This window comes from Chamaea fasciata, unplaced genomic scaffold (genome assembly GCF_029207755.1).
Source record: "Chamaea fasciata isolate MVZ Bird 193981 ecotype frontalis unplaced genomic scaffold, bChaFas1.0.hap1 SCAF_5, whole genome shotgun sequence".
Lineage (NCBI taxonomy): Eukaryota > Metazoa > Chordata > Aves > Passeriformes > Sylviidae > Chamaea > Chamaea fasciata.
The window spans coordinates 16,497,658-16,522,477 of NW_027094090.1; the positions used below are offsets into that span (position 1 = coordinate 16,497,658).

General features: G+C 37.8%; 1 protein-coding gene across 2 annotated transcripts in view; it reads left to right on the top strand.

The window, feature by feature from the left end:
• Positions 1 to 443: 443 nt before the first annotated feature.
• Positions 444 to 24,820, top strand: part of TAFA5 (TAFA chemokine like family member 5) — a 481,932-nt gene continuing 457,555 nt past the window's right edge. For both annotated transcript variants that reach the window (XM_066182939.1, XM_066182938.1), the window contains exon 1: positions 444 to 1,125. In XM_066182939.1, the coding sequence (XP_066039036.1) occupies positions 1,014 to 1,125 (112 nt within the window). In that variant the 5' untranslated portion in view covers positions 444 to 1,013. The remainder of the gene's footprint in view (positions 1,126 to 24,820) is intronic.

Genomic DNA, 24,820 nt, shown 5'->3' on the forward strand with positions numbered 1-24,820 from the left:
CGATGCGAGCCCCGGGGCGGGTGCGCTGCTCCGGCGCGGACGCGCGAGCGGAGCGACGCGGGGGAAGGAGCGCTCTGCTCGGAGCGCTGAGCACCTGTGGGCGTGACCGCCGGCCCCCTCCTCCTCCTCCCGCTTCCCTTTACTTGAAGGGCCGGCGCTGCCGTAGCGGCAGAGCCTGAGAGCGGAGCGGGCAGCGCACGGAGCGGAGGAGACCCGCTGCTGACCCTCCGCCTAAAGTGTCCCGGCCGCTTCTCACGCCTCCGCCTCGTCGAACCGCCGGACCGGTCGGGAGGGAAGCTCAGGCTGGACAGGCCGTGGGGGGACGGGGTTGTCCTCGCCGTGCAGGCGCTGGGCCGGGGCGCAGATCGCCCTCTCAGCGCGGAGCTGCCCGGCGGAGCCCTGCCCGGCGGGCGGGCGGGCGGGCGGTGGTGACGCCGGGCTGCCCTCGCCCCTCGGTGGCCCCCGCGGCCATGCTGGCCTGGGCTGGGGGCCGGCGGCGCCCTGAGCGGGGGTCGCCGTAGAGCCGCGGGCGGGCGGGCGGGCGGGGGAGGCGCCGCGTTAGCACCGCCGGGGCCCGCGCTCCGCCTGCAGGGGCTGCCCCCGGCCAGGGGGAGGCAGGGGTAAGGACAGCAAGCGGAGCAGCTTTTGCAAATCAAACACAGAAAGGAAAATAATAAAAATAAAAAGAGGCTCGTTCGTGGGACGTCTTCGAAGCTCAGTACTACGTGAGGCATCGAAGCCGCAGTGAAACCCTCCATGCTAGTAAATCCCATCACAGTGACAGGAGGGAAGCTGGCTGTGGCCACTGTTCCCAAGCCCCGCGTACATTAGAGTCGTCTTGGCTTTCTGGTTGGAAGATGATTCCTGCAATAGGACCATGTTGATGATGATGAACAGCAGAGTCGTTGGAAGATGCCTTCCTTGAGGATTACACGTGGAGCAAGGCCATCAGTCAAGGGGAGAGCTGGCTGGTGAAACTGTCTGACTTTCCCCCCGCCGGGGAAGTGGCTTCAATGGCTCCATCTCCCAGGAGAAGCAGTAGGAAAGATGCCAGCGCCTTGCCAAGCATGTCCTCAACTTTCTGGGCTATCATGATCCTGGCTAGTCTCCTAATCGCTTACTGCAGTAAGTACATATTTGTCCTGGTGCTTTTGCTGGGCATAAATCTACCCCCTTCCCGTGTGAGGTGACACTTCGGTTGAAGGCCAAGCTCTGAAGCTGGCAGGCATAGGTACTGTGCCTTAGACTTGCCTCTCAGTACATCTTCCCCCACTCCCCTATGGCAAAGCAGGTAGACCGGCACTTTAATACTGCTGCTTCTCAGGAGAGTGAGATGTCCTTAGATTGTAGATGTAGCTTTTCCAGTCCAAAGAGTAACATCTCTTGGATTTTAGAAACAAACTTTCTAGCGGTAGTGATCACTGTTCACTGTTTATTGTCAGATGTTACCAGATTCCTCTGCGGCTGCTCCCTCCATGTACAGAGTCTCTTAGCTCAGTCCTCCTTCCATGAAGAGCAGCTGATGTGCTTATGTTCATTCTTTTAGGAAGCACGTACTTCATCAAGTGACAGATGTCTTAACATCCCTGGGATCATATGTGATCCTCTGAAATTCCATGGGAGCAAATCTTGGCACTTCCTTAGCATATCCTTAGCAGTTTAGTAAGTCCATGTTGCCTGTTTTAGAGCTGCATCTCAGGTTATCAGTAGAATTTTTATATTCTTTTTTAGGGCTTGATAGATTTTTCCATTAATTACACTGTAGCAGATAAGGTATCTGTAAAAATCGAGTACTTGGACTATAAATACCTTTAAAGGTCTGTATTTTTTCCTGGTTTTTTTTTGTTTGTTTTGGTCATTTTTGTTTTTCTTTGTTTTGCTTTCATCTAGGATTATTTTCAGGCAATTATATAATGTAAATGGAGTTAATGCCCATTCTTCAAGTTAGAGAATACAAGTTAGTCCATAGCACCAGAGTGGGAAACTTGCAAAGAGAATAGAAAAAAGCAGTTTTTGTGCAATAATGAAAAATACGCAATTTATTAGGAAGGACCCACACTGCTTTGCCAAAATGAATCTACACTGTGTTTTCCCACCCTGAGCTGAATGGGGTCTGTAATTTACCCATGGTGCATATTGCTTTCATTAGCTGAAGCATAAAAGATTTTGCACTAGGCTTGTCTTGTTGAGCTGTAATAGGTGTAGGCTATGATGAATAGGAAATAGGTGCTGGTTTGCAGGAGCATACCTGCTGCATTTCTTAACCCTCTATTCCATTCCCTCCAACTGTATTACATTGACTATTTTTCTGTCTGTGTTCTGGGGTTTTTTTGAAACATGATTTTAATTGGTTAGGAGAATCTTTAACTCACTTTTGTTTTTGCATATTACAGGCGCCCTTAATACTGATGACTCTGAAAGTGGATTATTCCAAAAAGAATAACATATTTTGTAATATTTTTTTGTAATTTAGCACATTTTGCATTACACTTCTCATTAATAAAAGCATATTAAACAGGCCGCACTTTTAATAGTATAATTTTGTACATAATGCTATATTTAATGTGTTAATATAGAGGAATGCTATACAAAATTGTGAGTTTTAAAAGAACTTATTGTATCATGGGAGTGCATATTACAGAATGAATAGTTCTAGTGTAAAGGGAAGTCAGTTTGGTATTAGTGATAGCAAATATTTTGTTCAGTTTGTGCTAGAAGTGTCCAAAGAGTCACAGGCTCCTTATGAGAAGATGTGAGATCTTCTGTGTGTATATTTTCGATCAGCATGGCCTCAAAAAAGAGTTAACCATGAACTCTGGCACTTTAAAAATTATTCATTTTCAGCAATGATAAGTTTGAAAATGTTTTGTCCTAAGGAATGTAATGATCCATTTGAATTGGTACATATTGTTCATTGTTTATTTTTTTGCATTGTTTACTGATGAAAAGTGCAAATGTTGGCCGATAAAATGAAGGCATTTTCTAGTGTGCTTAAAGACCACTTTTGAATTAGTTCTCTCAGCCAGTGTAGATGATGTTCCTGAAATATGTAGTACACTCTTCATTTCATATTGCACTGAAAAGCACCATGCTGCTTAAAATATGCAGTGTCAAAACACTCCACCATTAATGTAATGCTTCACTGATTTGACAATTGCAATTCCAAATGTTAATGAAGCATCATGAACATTTTCTCTAGTAGTACTATTTGAGACATTGGAAAAAATGGTTTTTGCTCTGTGAAAAATCAAGATTAAAAAAAAAAGTGAAGCTATTTCTAGGTAAAGAAGCACTTCAGATTTCATGAATTATTTTAAAAACCAGGTAGAATTTAATCAGTCTGTTTTTTTTTCATCTGATGCCTTTTATTTTAAGAAAAGGAGATCTGGGTGTTGGGGGAGACATGATGACTTTTAATAATGCTTTAAAAATAACAGGATTGCCATATTTATTAGGAAGTAAAAGGAAAGAATTTGGCTATGTAAGGTGGTCTCTATTTTCCCCCACACCTTATTTTCAGGTATATGGAAGTATAACAATAAAGGTGAATGTATTATCAAACTAATTACAGGAACCTAATATTTTATTATCTTTCATTATATCATTCTACTGAAAACCAACCCTGCAGCCTCCAAAACAATATCTGGAAAAGAACTTTTCTATTTTTCCCTTCTTAATACCACTGTAAATAAAATTTTTATCTGTCTTGCCTATTTCCATTTTTAGTCTGTTAGTCTGACACAACTTATTTCTGAATCAGTTATTTGAACATTGCTTCTCCTTCTCCTAATTACTTAATGAATCTTTGTTTCTGAAAGTGTATTTGTTGTACAATAGTCATCCCTATTACTGGGAGCAACCAGTAAGCACCATACTCTAAGTTCCACTTGACATATAAGCATATTTATAAAGAATGTTCTGGATGTACATGTACAACCCACAAGACTTTCATTTATACTTCAGTATCTAAAGCCAAATTATATTCCTATTGATGTGGTAAAATTATAAACTCATAATTTTTTCTCTCTTAAAAGTTTAGATTATACTTAGGGATAATGGCTCCATCCTATGGTGGAAGAGAAACCTGCATCAAATCAATTAGGTTAGTTGCTATAGTGATAAATATAATGTAATATTCTCCATCTGAAGGAAAATGGTCTGATTTGGTAGGCTCTCAACAGGGGAAGACAAAAACAAAGTAGTAGAAATAGGCTGTTTATGGTCCTTGGTGTGACCTACAAGGGGTTATTTTCCTAAACAGAAGCATCATTAAATGCGAAAACAGCCTCAGAAGGCTCTCCTGGTAAAAAGTGGGCACCTTCATGGCATTCAGAACTAAAAGAGCTGTGACATTTTTGGATTCCAGACATGTATCTTGCATACTTGTTTAATGAATGAACAGTAATAAATCAGAGAGAAGCACCTACAGTGAATACCTCATGCTGTGTTTTTTACTGTTGTAAAGGTGAAATGAATAGTTGTTTTTTTTCTTCTTTGTAACTGGAGTTTGCATTTTACCATGTTAGAAAGTTTGGTCAAATTAAGGAAATTCTATGTGGTATCACAGCCACCTGCCACATCAGGAATCTAAATAACATAGTTTTGATTCAGAACTACTTTTTAGTGCATTTATTCACTTTGCTATAAATACTGAGGAGCTTTTTATATGTAAATGTTAACTTTTTAAGCAATATATGAATCAGCCTTTAGCAAAGTTGTGGCTGTTACAAGCTTTTACTTTTCCTTTTTGTATTGTTTTTTAAGGCTAAGGAGTAGAACATTAGGGCCCTGTGATGTTCTCTTAAGGTAATATTTCTATGGGTGATTAAATGGGGTTTTTCTGAAATGAGCTACCAAAACTGAATGGTACTTGGAAAATTGACGTTCTTGCCTTGAGTACTGTGTATGGAAGAGAGCAGTATGAAACCCAGCAATTATGCTTACTAAATGGTGATAGTACCAGGAAAAAGGAATCCAAAAGTCCAAAATGCTAAGTACTTTCCACAACATAATACAGAGATATTTTTTGCTGTTGCTGAACAGGGCTCACACAGAGCCAAGGCCTTTTCTGCTTTCCTTATTGCCACACTGGTGAAGAAACTGCAGGTGCATGGCAGGTTAGGAGGAGACACAGTCAGGACAGATCACCCCAACTGACCAAAGGGATATTCCAGACCATGTGACATCATGCTCAGTCTCTGAAATGGGGAGGAGAAGGAGGGGGAGATTCTGACTGATGGTGTTCATCTTCAATGACTTCATTGTTATACATAATGGAGCCCTGCTTTCCTGGAGATGGCTGAACACCTGCCTGCCCATGGGAAGGGATGAATTAATTTCGCATTTTGCATTGCCTATGTGCATGGCTTTTGCTTTCCCTGTTAAACAATCTTTATATCAACCCATGAGTTTTCTGGCTTTTACCTTTCTGATTCTCTCCCCAGTCCTGCTCATGGGGAGTGAACAAGCAGCTTCTTGGGGCTTGGTTCCTGGCTGAGGTTAAGCCACAGAAAAAATATTATATTAATTATATTATATTATATTATATTATATTATATTATATTATATTATATTATATTATCCTCACCTTAAATTGAGATGCTGTTACATATTATGTAGACATGCCTCATTTGAAAAATACCTTTTCATTGTCCTGTTTTGGAGTTGTTTTCTGTGTAAAAGACATGGGCTACTATAGTCTCCAGGTCTTATTGTTTCCTTCTTTGAGAGTGCCAGCAGGAATGGCAATTAACTCTGACTGTCACCTGTCTACTACAGGACCTACCATATCATCATGCATAGGCTACTGAACAGCTGTTAGATGGTGAATGGCCACTGCCCATTTACATTGGATGCAAGCAAGTCAGCTCTGAATGAAAGCCTACAGCTCCTGTTTTTGATCATTCAGGTCCCTTCTTCTGTTTTCAAAACTGAAAACCACAGATTTTTAAAAAAATCTGCTTACCTGATCTGTAACTTTATTATATTTTCTGCAAAAATTACTGTGCATGTATTTTTTCCCAATGTTTGCACGCAGGATGTTACATAGAGAGCAACTGTCATTAGTCAGACCTTTTTCAACCTAATATGTATCTAGAAAGGAAAAATAATGCTTTTATGGCATTAAATGGAAAAAGTAAAATATTAAAATTATGCTTTTTATGTAATGTCCCGGCTGCTCCTTTTGAAGCAGGCTCATTTTTTTGTGACAAAACCAGTCCTTTGAACTTGATGGCATCTACAACATGCTACCTGTCAATGTGAGTACCAAACTGACACTAAGATTGTCTCACCAGTTGTGTTGTCGTCTGTCCAGATGACATTACATGACATCTATTACATAGAAGTCCTTGGCATCAGTGTAAGAAATGTCTTCTTACTGCTTTTAATATTGTATTTGACCATTTAAGGCTAAGTAAGCACTATCACAATTTCTCAAATGTGTTGGAATTCTGGAAATTCATACTTCCCTTGCAAGTATAACCACTGGTATGGATGGATAATGGAAAGTAGGTAGGGAGGGGAAACTAGAAGAAAATGGATATTTTCAATTAAATGTGTGGTAGAGGAGTATTCCATGTCTTTCAGCAGAATTGACAAGACAGAGATTGAGACCTCTTTGGCAGTTTTTTTTTTTTTTGTGGTGTTTATGTAATGTACTAGTTTTTTTCTTTTCATATACTATGAAAACTGTATTGGGGGCGTGGAGTAGGGCCTCACTGCTCCAGCTAAGGGTGTAAACATGAACAAGATTAGATTTTGTTTTACTGGAGTCCCATTAATCTTCTGGTCTTTCCTTACTGATGCCACTGAAGAAGTAGTAGAAAGTCCTTCACTGAGCTTAGTCTTTAGGAGTGGATATTTTCCCACTCATTCTTCTCTGCTAGAAGAGGATAGTATGAAATATCTCAGTTTTTAAGGTGTAATTTAGTGCTTTCTTAGAGAATGCTCTAACCATAAGGCTATTACATGGAAAAAAAAAAAATCCAAAGCATTGACTTCTAGTCCAGCATCTGGCATGTCAAATACTGCTTATTAGAGATATGCCTTGAATGTTGTCAGTAACTCAAAAATGCACTTGGATACTGTGGTTCATGTAGAAGTTTTAGTTATATAGGCAAATCCAAGCGAGTTTGATTAGCCACAGTCTTCCTGGTCTGCGTATTCTTTGTTGCTAAATTCAAACTAGAATGTTTCCATGCTTAGTCTCATGTTTGATCAGGTGTGTTGTTCCACTGCTGGACTGGGAATCTACTTATTTTTTTTTCTGTTTTTTAATCTAAGTTAGACTGCTTTTTGCACAGATGGTTGGCAAATTTGCTTATTGTAGATGTTTTGGAAGTCATCTCTTCACGGATATGCTTTTATGTTAGCCCTACGAATTGGAAAATGTGATGTGGTGACTATTTGAAAATATATGAACTGTATTTAGACTATGTTTTCCAATATTTTTGGTATAGCGGTTTATTTCAAATACTTTGTGCATGTTTTTCAATAAAAGAACTGTTCATGAATAACAAGTAAAATGGTTGAGGGTTTTGCATTTATGTGATGGTCTTTGGATCTCTTCCAAACTGTGTGGCCTGTGTATTATTTTGATCTCTGAATGGATTGCTGCTTTGGATGTCTTCCTTCAAACACTCGATTGCTCTCAGATAAGAGGAAATCATCTAACTGGGGTGAGGAGTATGACTATTTTTTTCTAAAGGAGTCTCTGAGCAACAACCCCTCTGGTTTTCTCCTGGGTAGTATCCAGTTATTCAATATCATCTGTGCTTTTGCATGTCCTAACACTTCACTTCATTGCCTGTGATGCAGTACAGAAATAAAGAAGTTGCTTCTCTAGAAGAAAGTGTTATTTATTTTGCCAAATTATATGCTGTTTTTGGAGAAAACATAAACTAAATGTAGAGAGACCTGTAACTTCAATTTCTCTTGTTACAATGCCCTCCAAGGCTGGAGGTTGGTGTGACTTATTTATAGTTCTGATGGTTTTTTAGTTTGTTTATATATGTTTATTTTTTTTTTGTATATTTCTGCCTCGTAAAATCCTGGAATGCCATGTGATGGAAGGGGCCTTTAATGGTCATCTAGTCCTAAATCCCCTGCCATGGTCAGGGACACCTTTCACTAGAGCAGGTTTCTCAGAGCCCCATCCAGCTTGACCTTGAGCCATTCCAGGGATGAGAGCTTTTCAGACCTGTTCCAGTTCCTCAACACCCTCACATTAGAGTGGTTCATCCTGGTATCTAATCTAAACCTCCCCTCTTTCAATTTGAGTCCACTAGCACTTTTAAACATTGCCCTTTATCCTATCGCTAAATGGCCTAGGAAATGATCCCACTCCTAGGCTGCCTCATTTTCTTGCAGCCTGAGTTAACCTATGCCTTTATCTGACCCTTGGCTTCAAGAATCCTTCTTCACTGTCAAATCTTGCTCTTCCAGCAGGAGAGTGTTTTAACAGGACAGGATCTTATGATGTTTTTAGGATCACTTACCTTACATAGTAAAGCCTCCTTCTGCCTTTGCCTGCAACTGAAAGTAGCAATTTATGCTATGACCCCATTCTTCATTCTGATGTTTTAAAGGTCTGGAGCTGGGACTGTCTCTGGTTTGGTTTTGTGTGGAGGTTAATTCCAGAACATAGTTAACAGATGTGTTCTGTTTGTACTTTCTGTACCAGAAACTGAGTAAAAACCCAGAACAGAATGCCTAGGAGATTAGTATTATGGAAAAGAAATATCACTACATGTGACTGAAGTCTAACAAAAAGTAAATGGGAATTCTTTCTGAGTTCTTGTTAATCCAAGTATAATTTATGGTGGCTTTGATCTTTGCTCTTGGAACTCTTTTTTTTTTCCTGATTATCTTATAATATTGATCTTGACAAATGCGTTCTAAGAGATAATACACTGACAAATAGAGATGCCTTTAACCCTGAATACCTCAATCACTCTTCACACTCTCAGCTGTCAATATTTTTTTTAGTGGATATTTAATTTTTCCATTGAACTAGACCAGTGCGAAGTTTGGCAGAACATCTTAGCCAGATGACAGAAGTGGGTTTAAGCTAAGCTGTTGCAGTGTTCATTAAATGGTTCAGCTGAACATAGAAATGCTGAAATGCTGTGAGAAGAGTGGCTTCTGGCACTTCTGGCAAACCCAGAGGAAACCCACAAAAGCGATCAGGGGGCTGAAGGCTATGAAGAGCAATAGAGAGAGTTGGAGTTATTCAGCCTGGAGAAGAGAAAGCTTAGGGAAAACCTTACTTACAACCTTGCAGTACATCAAGGGGGCTTGTGAGAAAGATGGAGAGAGATGTTTCACCAAAGCTTGTAGTGACGGGACAAAGGCCAGTAGTTTAAACTGAAAGAGAGTAGATTCACGGGGGTCATAAGAAGTCTTTTACTGTGAGGGAGGTTGCCCAGAGAAGCTGTGGATGCCCAGTCCCTGGAAGTGTTCAAGATCAGGCTGGATGGCACTTTGAGCAACCTGGTCTAGTGGAAGGTGCCCCTGCCCGTGGTAGTGGGAGCTGGAAGTAGATCATCTTTAAGGATCCCTTCCAACCCAAACCAGTCTATGAGTTTTGTTCTCTTGCTTTAAATTAAACAAATACAGGTGTAACAGATATTGAGAGTTTATCTGTTATTGGTAGCATTCTCTTGCGTTTCTGAAAGGGTTCACTGATTTCTCCTATTTTGAACCAAAATGAACCAAACCTTTTATTTAATTATACCTTGGGTAGACACTTTTCGTCTGTGCAACCTTAAAGAAATGTAGCTGTTTCTACTATTTATTTTGTATACTGAACAAATTCCAGTGTAGTTCTGTGTAGCTTGAATAATAAAAAAATAAGAAAAATTCTTTCCTGAATTGAACTATTATAATAACCACAGTTATTATTGAAAGTGATTTTGTTGGAAAGTATCAGAAAGGTTTTCCAGAGCTTTTTAAGTATCTACTGTCAGTAATGCTCTATTGAACATTCATTATAAGGTGAGAGTATATATGGTTTTGTGTATGTATGTGCTCAGTAAAAAAATAATATTTAAAATAAAAGTAAGAGGCTTTAAAATTTGATATCACTGAATGTTACTGAAAGGTAATAATTTTGATGAAAATACCTGCTCTAAAGCATTTGACCTAACATGTGCTTGTAGACCACAATCTCTGGAATAATGATCTTTTAAGATATAATTTTAAATAATTTAGCAGATGTTTCCATTTTAAATTATCAGCTCCAGTCGGGAAACAAACAAACAAAACCACCAACCCCAAATATAATTGCTCTGGAAGTCAGATCCTCATAGATTGAAAAAAACAGCTGACAAATAATTTCAGTTTCATCTGAACAGGACAGGACTTTCCTTACTTTATATTTCTGCAGTGTAGTCATCTATATTTACCATATCTCATTTTAAAGTCAGTGAAAGCATAAGCATTTTCACAGTGCAGTTCATGTGACCTTTTTTAGATACATGATAGACTTTAGGGTTTGATGTAAATTGTGCTGCAGAAGTGCTTGTCTTTGCTGGCAGATAGACAACTTGCTAAGATTAAAACAAACATGTTGTCACACTAATCCAGTCCATCATTATAGCATCTTTAGGATGCTGCTCTTCCTATTTTCAAGGCCCACATCTAATATTGAAATGTTTAATACTAAGTGACTAGTTCAATATTTCTTTAGGGAAGGAAAATATAGAAAAATGGGCTTGTGATATGGATTGATTAAGACTGTAGGTCAGGATATTGAATTAATGCAGCAAAGGATTTGTACAATTCAAGGAATGTAGTTGGCATAAATTACTGGGATTTTCTGAGGTCATCTTTGCAAACAGTTTGTATCTCAAATATTTTTTGCAATGTTTTGTCTTGTTATAAATTCTCCAGTTCCTTTGCCAGTATTGTTACACTCTGGACACTCTAAAAATACTGGCTTCCCCCAGAAGTTGAAAGTATGTGAATTTCAGAGCTTAGGAAATGTTACCAGCTTTATCATTCCTTTTTTTCTCTTTTTTAAGCCCCTTCCATATGAAACAATATTGAACACATTTTCACCATGCAGGCTTTAATAGTGTGGTTAAAACATTTGAAACACCTTCATCTACTAGTTATTTAGCCAAGAGAAGGTTTAAAGATGAACAATGTATACATGTTTATAAGAAGCTTTAGGGGCAAAGAAGACCTTAAATGCTTACCTTGTGTACAAAACGCAGATATGAAGAAAATAAAAGCTTTGTATGAAAAATGCTACGTGATTATTTTTGGGAGGATATTGGTCTTTATGATGCGAGATGTTCCTCCAATTCTCCATTCTTCAGTTTAAGTGCTACTTTTACAGTCCTTTTCATCTGGAGAGATTTGTTGCCTTCTATAGCTCATTGTTTTATAAATATATTTTTGTTCAAGGAATATATTGCTTTTCACTAAATATATCTTCATGGATTCTTTGTCTAAAAGCTGTTCAGTTCTGGTTGTGCTGCCTGTGTAACTAGAGATATCTACCTTAATCCCGTCTACAAATGTAGAATGCCTTACTTGTCATGGTTTAGAAATGGTATTCTCCAGTTTAGTACTCTCGCTAAAAAAACCCCAAATGCTGTTCCCCCTCCACCCCAGCTCCAACTGGAGGCACAAAACATTATGGGTTTGAGAAAAGAAAAATTTACTGGAGATAGAAATGAGATAAGAAATGAACAGTAACAGCAACAATGGTAGTAGTAAAAGTGTGCAAAAGAGGGTGATTCACATGCAAAAATGGTCACTGCAGCCCCTATGAGAATAAAACAAGACTGGACAGTACGCCTGCCATGTTTTCTTGACCAGAAGGAACCCCTTCTCCCCAGAAGTGAGAGTGCCTTTCCCCATTACCTGGCAATGACCTAAGGTGGTATGAAATAATCTCCCTGTCCTAGGTATGCCCCCTCCCAGTTACTACTAAAAATTAGCCCCAACATTTGATGGCAATGAAGGTATACCAGAATATTCTTTGACATAAATATAACACTGTCTTCACAGGGTTTACATTGTGTTGAGAATAGGTAGTATTAAGAATCTTTGTCTGTTGTTTTCTCCCATAATTCATCTCTTTATAGAGGAAAAGGATGTCCTTCAGAATCCTCAACTTCACAGAGTGAAAATAATCTTTTCCCTAGTGTTTTAATTTAGCATAGACACAAATATCAAATGATGCACCTGTCTCATTTTCTTAGTAAATTTTCTGGAATTTATAGGGTTGTTTTAGTTTTTTTGTCTCCTTTAAAGGCCAAAATGTAGAAAACAAGAAAACATCTCCTACATTATCTAATTAGAGCAGATTCCCAATATATTTCGCTACCTTTCCTTTCACTGTTTATAATGAATGACAACCATTTCCTTCCTGAGGGTTTATTTTTGAATTTAGTTTGCAGTGTTGGCATCAAGTTCCAATATTAGTTTTCTAACTTCTGTATTTTTCAGTTTTGCTTTCTTGTTTTTCTTATCTAAGGTCAGGTGAATTGCCCTTACTGTTTGTCTTGCCACTTTCTGAAGTGCTTTTCTGTTAGTTGGCATGACAGGTACTGCTATGTGAATCACAGTTTGTCAGTGACTTCTCAGACAAATTAACTTGATATGTGTGTAGAGAATTTTTCTCTCAACTGCTAGATCTGCAGAGATTTGAGAACTGGCCTTTTTTATGTTGGTTGTATTTTTTTTCCACGTCACGTTTTCTGAGCCCAATTATAAACGCTGTGATACAGCATAATGTAGTCTTGAGTCTAAGTACCTTGTTAGAATTTAGTTAAAATTTTCTTCTGCCATTTTCAATTATTTTGGAAGTGTATTAAGCAACAGATATGATTTTGCACAGAAGTTAAGTACTGAAGGGCTGAGGAAAAAATATGCCTTCAGTTTCAGTGCATGTTATTGAACAAACCTTTTAAGTTGCCAAAATGCTGGAGAGCCCTGGGAGAAGTGATGGCTGTGTATCATTTGTCATGACGAGGTTGTTGTCTAAATTTCAGATGCATGTCAGTATTAATGAGATCCTATATGTTTTATGTGACAAAAGACACCAATGGCTTGTCTTTGTCGATGTTTGGCTGAATGACATTCATTTTTCCAGGAAGAGGAACAACTGTCTTAAACGTGTGTGTCAGGAAGCTAGAACTTAAATCATAGCTAGTTGGTTTTAGTCTTTGTTTGAAAGTGATGGTGACATAAAGCATGTGGAATGAGAATTGCAGAGCTCTTCTGGAAAGTTAAATAGCGACATTTCTGAAGTATGCATTTGACCAATTTTGTGTTCTTACCTTGCTTCTGATTTGCTCTTCTCAGTGTATATTTCTATAAATTCATATATTAAATATCTCAGTGTAACACTGTAGCTGAACTTAAGTGATCAAAATGTAGCATTTTCTCCCCATATCTCTAAATCTGCACTTTTTTTTTTTTTTTCTTTCAGGGAAGATCAGAGATAGTACCATGAGTTGGACATTGTTACTGATTTTTCAATTTTTAATTCAACTTCAGTTAGAATTTAAAAAAATACACATTTCAGGAAATAATGGAGGAGTAAAATTTTGAGTTAAATCGGGTACATGTAATGGAACACTGTCAGAGAAAATTCTGTCATTAAATAATGAAAGCTTCAGAATCCACACTGAGGCTTTTCTGCGCGTTGGTTGCTTTTCCTCTTAACTACATTTCCCTTATCTTTTGGATATCCCTTTTTCCCCCCTCCTGTCTTGGTCTCCTATTCAGTTCCATAGTTTTGCTGACAGACTTGCACAGTTCAGATAAAAACAAAATAAGCAGAGGGATACACATATGAGAAGACCATTTGATACGCTGGATCATCCACTTCAGTTTTGCTTCGTTGGAAACAAATGTGCCTCTCTTTGTCTTTCCCAGAGGCACCTGAGTCTGAAACATTACTGCTAGTCAGGAAGCTGTACCTGCTGAGAGCATACTTCTGCCTCCTTGCTTAATGTGAGAACTGTTGTAGTGGAGGAATTAAAGTGGTTACAATCTGTCAAAATGTTCGTTCCTAGCTTTTGTAGTATTTTAGCTGAGAGACAGGAAAATCAAGATCTTACAGAATGTGTATTGGCAAATTCATTTACTTACTGTGTGCACTTAACAGGAATCTTGACTGCAAGGTTCATGAAATGTTGCAGTGCTTACATCTATAAACCACAATAGTGATAACCATAAAAATGCATTTTCTCTGCATTGAAAGTAGATCTTGTTGGGACTGTTCTCAGACAGAATGCGTATTTTTTGATGCATTTAACACATACATGTATTAACAGTTTATATTATTCCAGGAAAATTACCATAATGTTTATTTCCTAAAAGCAAGGAACTTGAGTGACTTTAAGTACACAAGATGAGGAATGATTTAATTTATGTAAACAGTTGAAAAGCCTCCTTTTAAATCAATTGAAGATGATGAAGGAGTATTAATAGTGAAAAGAGAAGACTTTTTTTTTCTTTACTTGAATTTAAGATGGCTAAATTGAAACAAAACATTGGAAATTTGCAGTAGTGCCTGAGCCAGTGGAACTAACAATGGAAGTAGAACTTCCACATATGAAAGACATGCAGATAGTATCAAGATATATAGCAAACTCTCAACATTTCTTATGCTGTTGAAATTAAGTGTACAGCTTGTTTTGAAACAAGCTAGATTTCTAAAGGCAGCTTTGAGGTATTATTTTAAATTTGCTTTAGTTCTCTGTTCATTTTAGTTTCTATACCACATTTGAAAAAGTTTTCAACTAAATGTGAAACTTTTATGATACCAGAAATTGGTATCTTTTGTTCCTACACCCTATTTTGGATAGTGATTCTATCTGTACCAACTAGAGTCCACGTACACACAGCATAAGCCTAGTTTTATAGTGGATTTTCTTCCCCATTGTCTGACTAGATTCTGTACATATGAAAAATCAGGTCTATGTAAGATCACACAGAATTACAGAATTAATAAGTTTGGAAAAGACCTTTGAGGTCATCCAGTCCAACTTATGACCTTACACCCCCTTGCCAACTAGACCATGGCAGTAAGTGCCATATCCAGTGTTTTCTCAAACATCTCCAGGGGTGGTGTCTCCACCAGCTCTCTGGGCAGCCCATTCCAATGCCCAGGAACTTCTTCTGTGAAGGACAGATAAATCTCAATTCATTCAAGAAGATGAATCTCAATTTTCCAGGAAGAATATTGATTGTACATCAGCAACACGTTTGTAAACATGATTTTATTTTCATCATGTGTTTTCAATAACATTGAAAAAGAGTGGTTGTGGTGTGTGTTTTTGCAGGATAAGCATAATGCAACTGCTATTTTTGCCTTTGATAAAAGGCATACTACTTCAATGAATTTAGATATTGTTTTTTATAGAGAAAGGAATAAAAATCTATGACATAAATTCTTGTGTGCAGCAAATTTGGCTGGTAGATGATCAGGCAGAAGAGACTAGTCTTTTTTACACTACAAGTATGAGATACAGACTAATTATGTGAAGCTCAAAAACATGTGTCAAAGAGTTTTATGGGGCCCATTACCTTTCAGGTTCATAAAACACTGCCAACAAGCATGTCCCTCTCTCTCCTTTGGAGAAAAAGTAGCTCAATTAATTTATAGGAGTCTTTCCATTTTGTGTGTAAAAGAAGAAAATGAAGGTAAATTAATCTGAATAAAATTGGATTTGTATTCAATTAATCTTGTGGGAATTAGTATCACAATGATGCTAATACCATAATAAAGCTTTTGTTGCTTACACTTCATTGTGAAGAATGACAAACATAATTGTTTTCTTGGAATGGTAATGAGTACAGAAGTTACTTTCATGGACCAATGTAGGCCTTTCAAAGTTTGAACTAATCTTTGTACACACTTTTATTGCTTAGTTGATTCTTTTGAATTTTATCTCTTTTGAAGATTTATTTTCACATAAAATCACAGTTCCCTCCTCCTTTCATACAAGCAGTGCAGATCTGGAGAAATGACTGACCAGTTCACCAGGACCAACCCATGCCTGGTAAGTTCCAGTAAGTCTCAGATAAAATCCAGGGGAACATTTTTTGATTCCATGGTATCTGAGCCGAAGATGAAGAAAATATATCTTTGAAACTCTGACCTGTTTTAATGCAACAAACATATTTGTAAATGGAAGTGATTCCAGAGAAAGGGGGGGGGGGGGGGGGGAGGGTTGAGCACTTCTGTCATGCTTCAAGTGTTGTTTTGGCCTTCCTGGATTCAGTTCCCACCATCTCCTCTCTAACCAGGAGCTTTTTAACCGAAATTGTTTACTATACTTGATGCAGGGTAGAGTTGAAGAAGGAGTGTGTGAATTCTGCTGCTTGCACTTAGCAGATCTGGATCCTGATGAAAAGAAAATAGGAAGAGTGCAACCACTGTCAGAGTCTGAAGATGGTAGAGAAAAGGAATACCTGTACTTTCCTGTGTTTATGGTTTGAGAAAAATGGCCCGAGTCATTTCAGGCTGTTAGTGTTTGCTGTCTGCAACTGTCTTTGGGATGAAAGTAGAAGTATTTGGAGATCAGCTATATCAAAGGTGCCAAGTCTCTTAGAATTGATATGACTGTCTTCCTTTTTCCTATAATGCAGAGGTCATCCAGCAGAGCCACAGGTGCTGTCTGAGGCTAGTGGCCTGGTCTGAAGTCCAGCTGACAGGTGGTGTCAGACAGAAGGGCTTTTTACTACTTACTGTATATTTTGCTTAGAAAAAGGTGATCAGATTTTGGTCAGCAGCTGAGAATATGTCCAGCACTTAGATGTCAAACTGTTGTATGGCTTAGTACTTTCAATGCCTGACCAGCAGTCATAATCAAATGACAGTCTTTCTGAGTTATATAAATGTATGTTGCTATACATACCCATTAAAACTTGACATCTAGGTCTTGTAACTGTGTTTGCAAAAAACCAGGTACTTTGCTAATTAGTAAATATTGTGTCCGATTGTCTACAGGAATATAATTGATTTGGCGTAATTTTTAAAGAACAGTACACTTACTGAAGTAGAAGAAGAGCTATTGATATTTTCTTTGACTGGATTGACATGGGAACAAAAAGAATTGGGTAAGGCTTAATCTTGCTGAATCCCAGTGCATCTTTTGTTCTTCAGCTACATAATCCTTCACTTAGAAAATGGATGGTTAAAACCCCATAATAATTTTGGTTTTCTTGTTTCATTGATCAAGTTATTAGAACTTGCAATGAAAAAGAAATAATGACAGAAAGGGATAAAGTGATAACTTTATGTTTATATTTCAAGGCTCCCTTTTGTGAGAGTTTCCTGATATATTTAGGTAGCTTCTAGTCACAGCTACCAGTGAGTGACTGAAGAATTTATTTTAAGCTGCAATTGTGTATTCTTGACCACTAATATGTGTGAACAGACCAAGAGTTAATAATTATAATTAATTTTCACATTCAAAATTACTCTAAAATCTGCTGAATTTTAATACGTCTTATTTCAATGCTTTGATGGTAATTTTCAAACAATCTGCTGGCAACATCAATTATCCCCAGGGTTGAAGCCATTTTTCACTACAAATGTTACGATTTTTTAAACAGCTGTTTCCCCTCCTGTTTACCACATAGTAAAGTTAAGAGTACAGCTGCTTCCTACTAAAAGGAAAGTATTAAGAATTTTCTTTTACATATAAAATCAGATAGCTGTTGCAATAGTCTCTCTATGTAGAATTTGTTGTTTGGCTGGTTTCCCTAGTTTAGAACAAATGACTTGATCATGGCATTTGCTACAGTATGAGCCTTGGATGTTTTTTATTGAAGCATAGGGTCTAAACAGTATCAAATAATGCAATGTATCCAATGCTTGAAGAAGCAAATGTATTTAGGGTGCACATATCTCCTTTAGCTTGCATAGTAAAATTGTACTGATATGTTACCTATAAGAAAAAGTGCAGCACCACGGGATGATGAGTGAAGACTGAGAATAGAATGGGATCAACCACAGTTAGATGAAGCATCATATGAGATTCATTGAGAAGATGATGGGAGGTGATGCTACTTCTCCACTTGGCTTGACCCTAGTGAGGCTACCTCTGGAATGTTGTGTTCAGTTCTGGTCTCCACAGTTCAGGAAGAACAACGACCTACAGGAGAGGGTCTGGCAGAGGTCACAAAGATGATGAGGGGTCTGGAGCATCTCTTGTTACAAGGAGAGACTGTGGCAGCTGGGCCTGTTTAGTCTGGAGAAGGAGAGACTGAGAGGGGATCTCATCAAATATCTCAAAGGCCTATGCCAAGAGGATATACCAGACTCTCTTCATGGTGCTAGCAACAAGATGAGAAGCAGTGGCAATAAACTGAAAAACAGGAAGTTCCACCTCAACATGAGAGAGAATTTCACAAGGGTGGCAGAGTCCTGGAACAGCTGCCCAGGGAGGTTTTGGATTCTCCCTTTCTGGGGACATTCTAAACCCACCTGGACACATTCCTTTATAACCTGCTCTAGGTGACCCTGGCTTGGCAGGGGCTTGGAACAGAAACTCACCCAAGGGCCCTTCCAACACTAAGTATTCTGTGGTTCTGTTTCTTAATTATCAGCATGAATTTCTGCCATAAAATGAAAGATTATCTATCATCTTCCAGCAATAGGGAACCTTGGCATGGCAGTTAGTTGCAGGAGAGCTGTGAATCATTACTAGGATTGTGAAAAAGATGTGTGACCCCATGGTGAATTAGAAAATAGAGAAGCGTTAATGTCACTATAGATGGCATTGTTTAGACTTGATTAGCAAAACCATGTATAATTTCCCTTATTCAGAAACTGATACTGAACTAGGGAGAAAAATGATTGGATATTCAGAAAAATGGAATGTCCCTTCTAGAAATGAAGTTGAAAATTGCTTCACTTGTTTAGTCAAAAAACAACTGAGAGATATATGGTACGTCAGAAGAATAAAGAACAACAAAGATTTTAAAAAACCTAGTGTTAGTTCAGGATTAAGTGGAAGTGGAATTTAATTGATTTAGAAACAGGATTTTATTACATAAGGGCCTGTGATACCAAAGCACTTGATTTGATTACTTGAAGAGATCTCATGTAGACTTTTCAAAAGAGTCTGCTGACTCTTTTTTGTCAAATTGCTTTCAGACAGGTAGCTTCCTTGAGTGCAGTGGCTGGCGTAAGAATGTGTAAGGTCATGTGGCTGAGATTACTCGTTCCAATAAATCTTCACTAAATTATGGAATTACCTATGGATTATTGTCTTCATCTTCTGATATCTCTGACAAATTGATTAGCTCCCTTGGACTGTTTGATAAGGCTTTTTAAATTCAAGTTTTGAATTACAGATGGAATGACTTCTGTTCATCAATATTGTATATTCTTATCTGTAGGACTTCCCCAAATGAGTCCTGAGAGGGATCCATGTCTTTAGTGTAACATTTTGTCTGTTGAGAAGACACATTTAGGTACCCAGAGTTGTCCTGATGTAATTTATTTATCATTTTATGGGTTACTGTCCTATCTGTTCTATTTAGTTCAGTTCTTTATTTATGTTCAAACACAGGAACAAATTCACTTGGTTGCATCAACCATTTATTCAGCCCAATGCTCACAGAGGTAGCTGCAAATATGTACTTAGGGAAATCTAAGGACTGAGCAGGGATACAGTACACTTGTTTCTAAAGATCTCCATTCCCAAGCTGTTTTCTGTTCAGAGAGTCTGGGGTTGAATGAGATTTAGGGGCATTTAGTAAATGAAAATTTATTTCCAATAACTCCATTTCGAATGGCTTTGAGAAATTAAGGTTTTTTTGCCTCTTGTATCTCCTGGGGACACTGGACTCCACTGTAACTGGTGTGATTTAGAATGGCAATACTGTGCCATAAATTGTATACTGCAATAATGGGCAACAAAGCATAGGAATTGGGTAAAGGATTACTAACTGTGACATTAAAGTGATTTAATGTGGTATTTTTTTCAGTGTGACTGATATCTGGTTTGTTAATTCATTATCACCATGTAGCATTTTTTATCACACAGCTGAAGTTTGGAATATGAATGAGAACATATAATACTACATTTTTAAATGGAAATAAATGTTATTTCCATTAAATATATTTCTCATATATTTCCAATATATGAGACTATCAAGCACTCATATAATGTATTCTAGATCTTCTCCCTTTCTTTTGCTGAATTGAGAATAGCATACTGTGTGTTTGTATGTTTGATAAAGTAATTCTTATAAACCTGTTGCGATGAAATTCTGTTCTATAGCCCCTTCTTATCTTTTTTCTGGTCAGTTCAGAAACAGGTTTTTTGGGGCCATAAGGAAGCATTCAGTTTTGTAAGAATTTGTTACAGCATTTTTTTAAATTTTTAAATAATTCTCCTGAAGATACATTAAGTAGTTTCTTGCTAAAATTTTAAACAATAATTAAGTCTGTTGAAAGTCAGCAGGAGGGGAATGGTGAACTTCACTAGAATTCCTTAAAGTTGGGATTATGCAAAACTGATTGAAGTCACTTTTCAACTCAAAGATGTTGAAGTGAATCCCTAAATCTCTACTGTCCCCCTGGTATTACAATGAGTAATGAACACTCCATATTTCGCTTGCCTAGTTGATCAAAGAAGTGGATTTCAGAAGGCTCACTGAGTTTCTGAAGGCTTCATCTTTCTTTGCTGAAACGGGGACTGAGATTAGCTTTAGAATTCTGTCTCTTTAATCAATGTCACTTTTAAAAACTCCAGTTTATTTCTTTTTAGTAGACTACCGTATAGGATTTTGTGGTTTAATGTTGTTAGAGCTTCTCAACAATTTTTAAATTAAAATTTTGCCCAAAATTCTAGATTAAAGGAGCCCTTTAGATTATGTTTAAATTCTTTCACTTAGTAAGCAGATTTGAGTCAATTGAGAGGTGATTATTCGCAACTAACATCTGTCAAACACTGGCAGTAACATAATCCTTATGCAAAAGCTTATTACATTGACCTTATAGTCAGTGGGTTTAAGAGAAACATCCTTGGTGAAAAATCACATCAGAAATGTTCTTTCTGATTGGCTTAACAATACTGTTACTATTAACTTTATGGTGTGCTACCTAAGGAATAATTAAACCAGATGGTGTGTTAAACCCAACTAAAGAATAAAGATATTTTTACTTTTAAGTTGATCAAAATTAGGTAAAACAACATATGTTCATATGCATTACGACTCCTTTAACTACATATTAACTGCTTTTCTTAATATTCTTCCTGGTGATTTGAGAGCTCTGCCTCTTGAAAAAAACCCAACAAAAACAAAGCCAACAAAAATCCTCTTTAAATTCATTTTTTTTTTTTTCGGACCTCTCTGGTCACATATACCCCTGTGCTGCTTTGTGTTTTATGTAATTTAAATAGTGTGCACACTGCGGAATCCTCAAATTACATGAAACCAAAATGCAAGCTATTTTGGGCCACATTCAAATTGTAAAAATTAGGGCAGGTACATCCGAAAAAAAAGGATTTGGAGATTGCCTCTAAAGAAGCACAGCTTTTACAAATGAGCAAATTACATTTTATGCAACAGGTGTTGATGAGGGAATTACAAATACTCCAGTTCCTGTTATATTAGTCCTGACTTGCCACCATTTCTCTTTAGCAGTGCCATGCAGGGCTAATAATACAGAATAACACACCACATACATTATGACTGAAGTCTCTCTGCCGCCCATAAGCAGAGCTGTTATTTTTATTCCTCAAATAATTACTATGTTATTTTTATTCCCCCTTATTCCCCAAAGCTTAAAACTCTATTATACTTACTTTTTTCATACCAGTAACTCTTTTCATCCACTGATGGTATTTCCTTCCTGAAGACTGTCTGATGAATGGAATGCAGCACATGGAAATATGCAGTCCCATTGCCTGAACTGATATAAAATTAAATGAGAGTGGAAACACACAAATGAGATTTATGATCATAAAGCATTATGGAATAATATTTTATCTTCACAGCTGCTCCTTACCCAGGTGCTGCTAAAAGCACTAAAAATATTCATAAAACTAAGTTAACTGTATCTTGATTTTTTGAAGGATTCTGAATAATGTGCTTTCATTAGCTTGATCATTTTATATGCTTCTGTCTTCCTAGTGTAAATTACTTCTTAGTCACAACGACCTGCTCAAACAACTCATAGAACAGCTTTAACAGTGATCATCTCTTCTTCTCACTGGATGAGCCATCCTTTTTTCTGGGAGAGCTTCAGTTGGTTGAAGTGGGAGAGAAAAATTATCTTCATGTATTATCTATAATTGCCTGTTATATTCCTCAGCTCTAAATTTCTTTTAGTTATAATGAAGTCCATGGCATCGGTATGAGTCGTCAACCAGTCTAACAATGTTACTGTTATAAAGTACAAAGATTAATTTAAACAAAAAGACTCTTGATCTTTTGTTCATACCTAAATTGAGAAGCAATGTGATAAAAGATAAATCAATGTACTTTACAGGTTTGGTGATTTCCTATAGATATGCCACGCAGGACATTCATCTGAGTGTTTATATGAAGTCATTTGTATTAGCAGAGTTTGCACACAGATAGCATAGTACCAAACAAGTAAGTGTTGCTATTGGTATGTGGAAAAGATCTTTATTTTACTCGATTTAATATTCATTTAAATTGAGGATTCATAGAGTCAATCAAAGCTAAGCCTGATGCAACTAACAGTTCAATTTGATGTAGGATGTTGCTGCCTTATTTTTATAATGCTTTGAACACTTTTATTGAATTCTGTGTCTTCACTGGGCTTCACTCACAAATCTGCATTACAGAATCATAGATTTTCAGAACAGTTGATGTTGGAAGGGACCTCTGAATTCAGTTGATCCAACTGCTCTACTCGAGCTGGTCCATCTGAAGCTGATTTCATATGATTATGTCTAGATTATTTTTTTTTAATATTTCTAAGGATGAAGACTCCACCTGTGCCAGTACCCAGTCACCCTAACAGTAAATTTTTTTTTTCTGATGTTCAGAGGAAACCTCCAGTGTTTTTGCCCCATTGCCTCTGGTCCTGTCACTGAGTACAACTGAAAGGATCTTGACTCTGTCTTTACACACTGCCTTGATCAAATTGTATTTGATATTGAAGTATTGATCACATTCCCCTGAGACTTCTCTTCCCTAATCTGAACAGGCCTAGCCCTCTCAGCCTTTCATTAGAGGACAGAAGCTTCAGTCCCTTTACCATCTTCATGCCTTCTCTACCTGTCTACAGTATGTCCCTGCCTTGTGTTGAGGAGCCCAGAACTGGACACAACACTCTAGCTGTGTCCTCACCAGGGCTGACTAGAACGGAAGGATCACCTCTGTCAACCTGCTGTCCACAATCATCTGCTTTGTCCCAGGATACCATTAACCTTCTGTGCTGCAAGGGTAGATTGTTGGATTATAGTTACATTGTTGCCTACCTGTTCTGCCAGGCTGTTTTCCAAATGATTGGTTTCCAGATGTTTGGTGTACAACATATACTGGTGCACTTCTTGTTGAACTTTGTGAGGTTCCTGTCAGACCATTTCTCCAGGCTGTTGAGGTCTGTCTGGGTGGCAGCATGACGCTTTGGCATATCAGCCACTTCTCCCAGTTTTGTGTCACCTGCAGCTTTGCAAAAGGAACACTCTGCCCTATCATTCTGATCATCAGTGAAAGTGTTATAAGGAACTGGACGCTTTGTAGACCATCCCCCCCCCCCCCCCCCCCCGCTGTTGTCTTCCAGCTAGGATTTGTGCCATTGATCACGACCCTCTGGGCCTGGACATTCAGCATTTGTTCAGTTCACCTTTCTGTCTGCTCCTCCAGCCCATACTTCAGGAGCTTCTTCGTGATGGTCTTGAGGGAGAAACTGTTAAAATCTTCACTGAAGCTAAAGTAGACAATATCCATTGCTCTCCTATTGTCTGCCAAGTCAGTAAGTTAGTTTTGGTTGGAAAAGAGACCTGTTCATTTTGTTGAGCATGGATTATTGTGGCTTAGAACAAAAGGTGAAGGTGAAACTTTGATAGAGAAGGATGCAGAGTAAGCTATAAAAAGAAAGAAGACAATTCCAAATTTTGCCTACCTAGAAATCCCTAAAAATAAGAAAAAAAAACCTTTTCTGCACAAGAAGAAATGTTCTCTTAATGTAATTTGAAGAAATTTATGGGTTTAGCCGACACAGAGATTCATAGAACTGGTAAAGGATTATATGGAACATCCTTGCCCAAGTCCTCGTTAAATTTGGCAATGATAAATGCTTTGAAAAAGCTGGAAATGAGATGTGTTCTAGAAATTTATGAAATGAAGCAATTCCCAGAGAGTCTTCCTACTCACATGCTTTCCTTTGCAACTGGTATCCTGAAGAACAAGTCTTGTGTTTTCTATTTAGATGTATCTCTGGACATGTTGCAGGATTATCTACCACTAGTGCATTTTCAAGCCAGTGGGTAAACAAATGAAAAATCTGTAAAAGAGCTACAGATAATAACAATTCCACAAAATACTCCCCCCCAAAAAAACCAAACAAACAAACAAACAAGAACTGGACAAAACAAAAACCCAACAAACAAAAACCAAAACAAATGAACAAACAAACAAAAACCCCAACAAACCAAACTAAAAATTACACCAAAGTACAAAGTTTGCATTTCTAGTATGTGCTTGAAATCAATCGCCACATTTTGTCGAGGTGCCCTAGAAATGTTAATAGAGATAGAATTAACTAAAGCCTTCAGAAATTATGCTAAAAAAGTATTGAAATTATTTCATCATTCCATGTAACCCTCCTAGAATTCTGCATTAATATAAATCTATA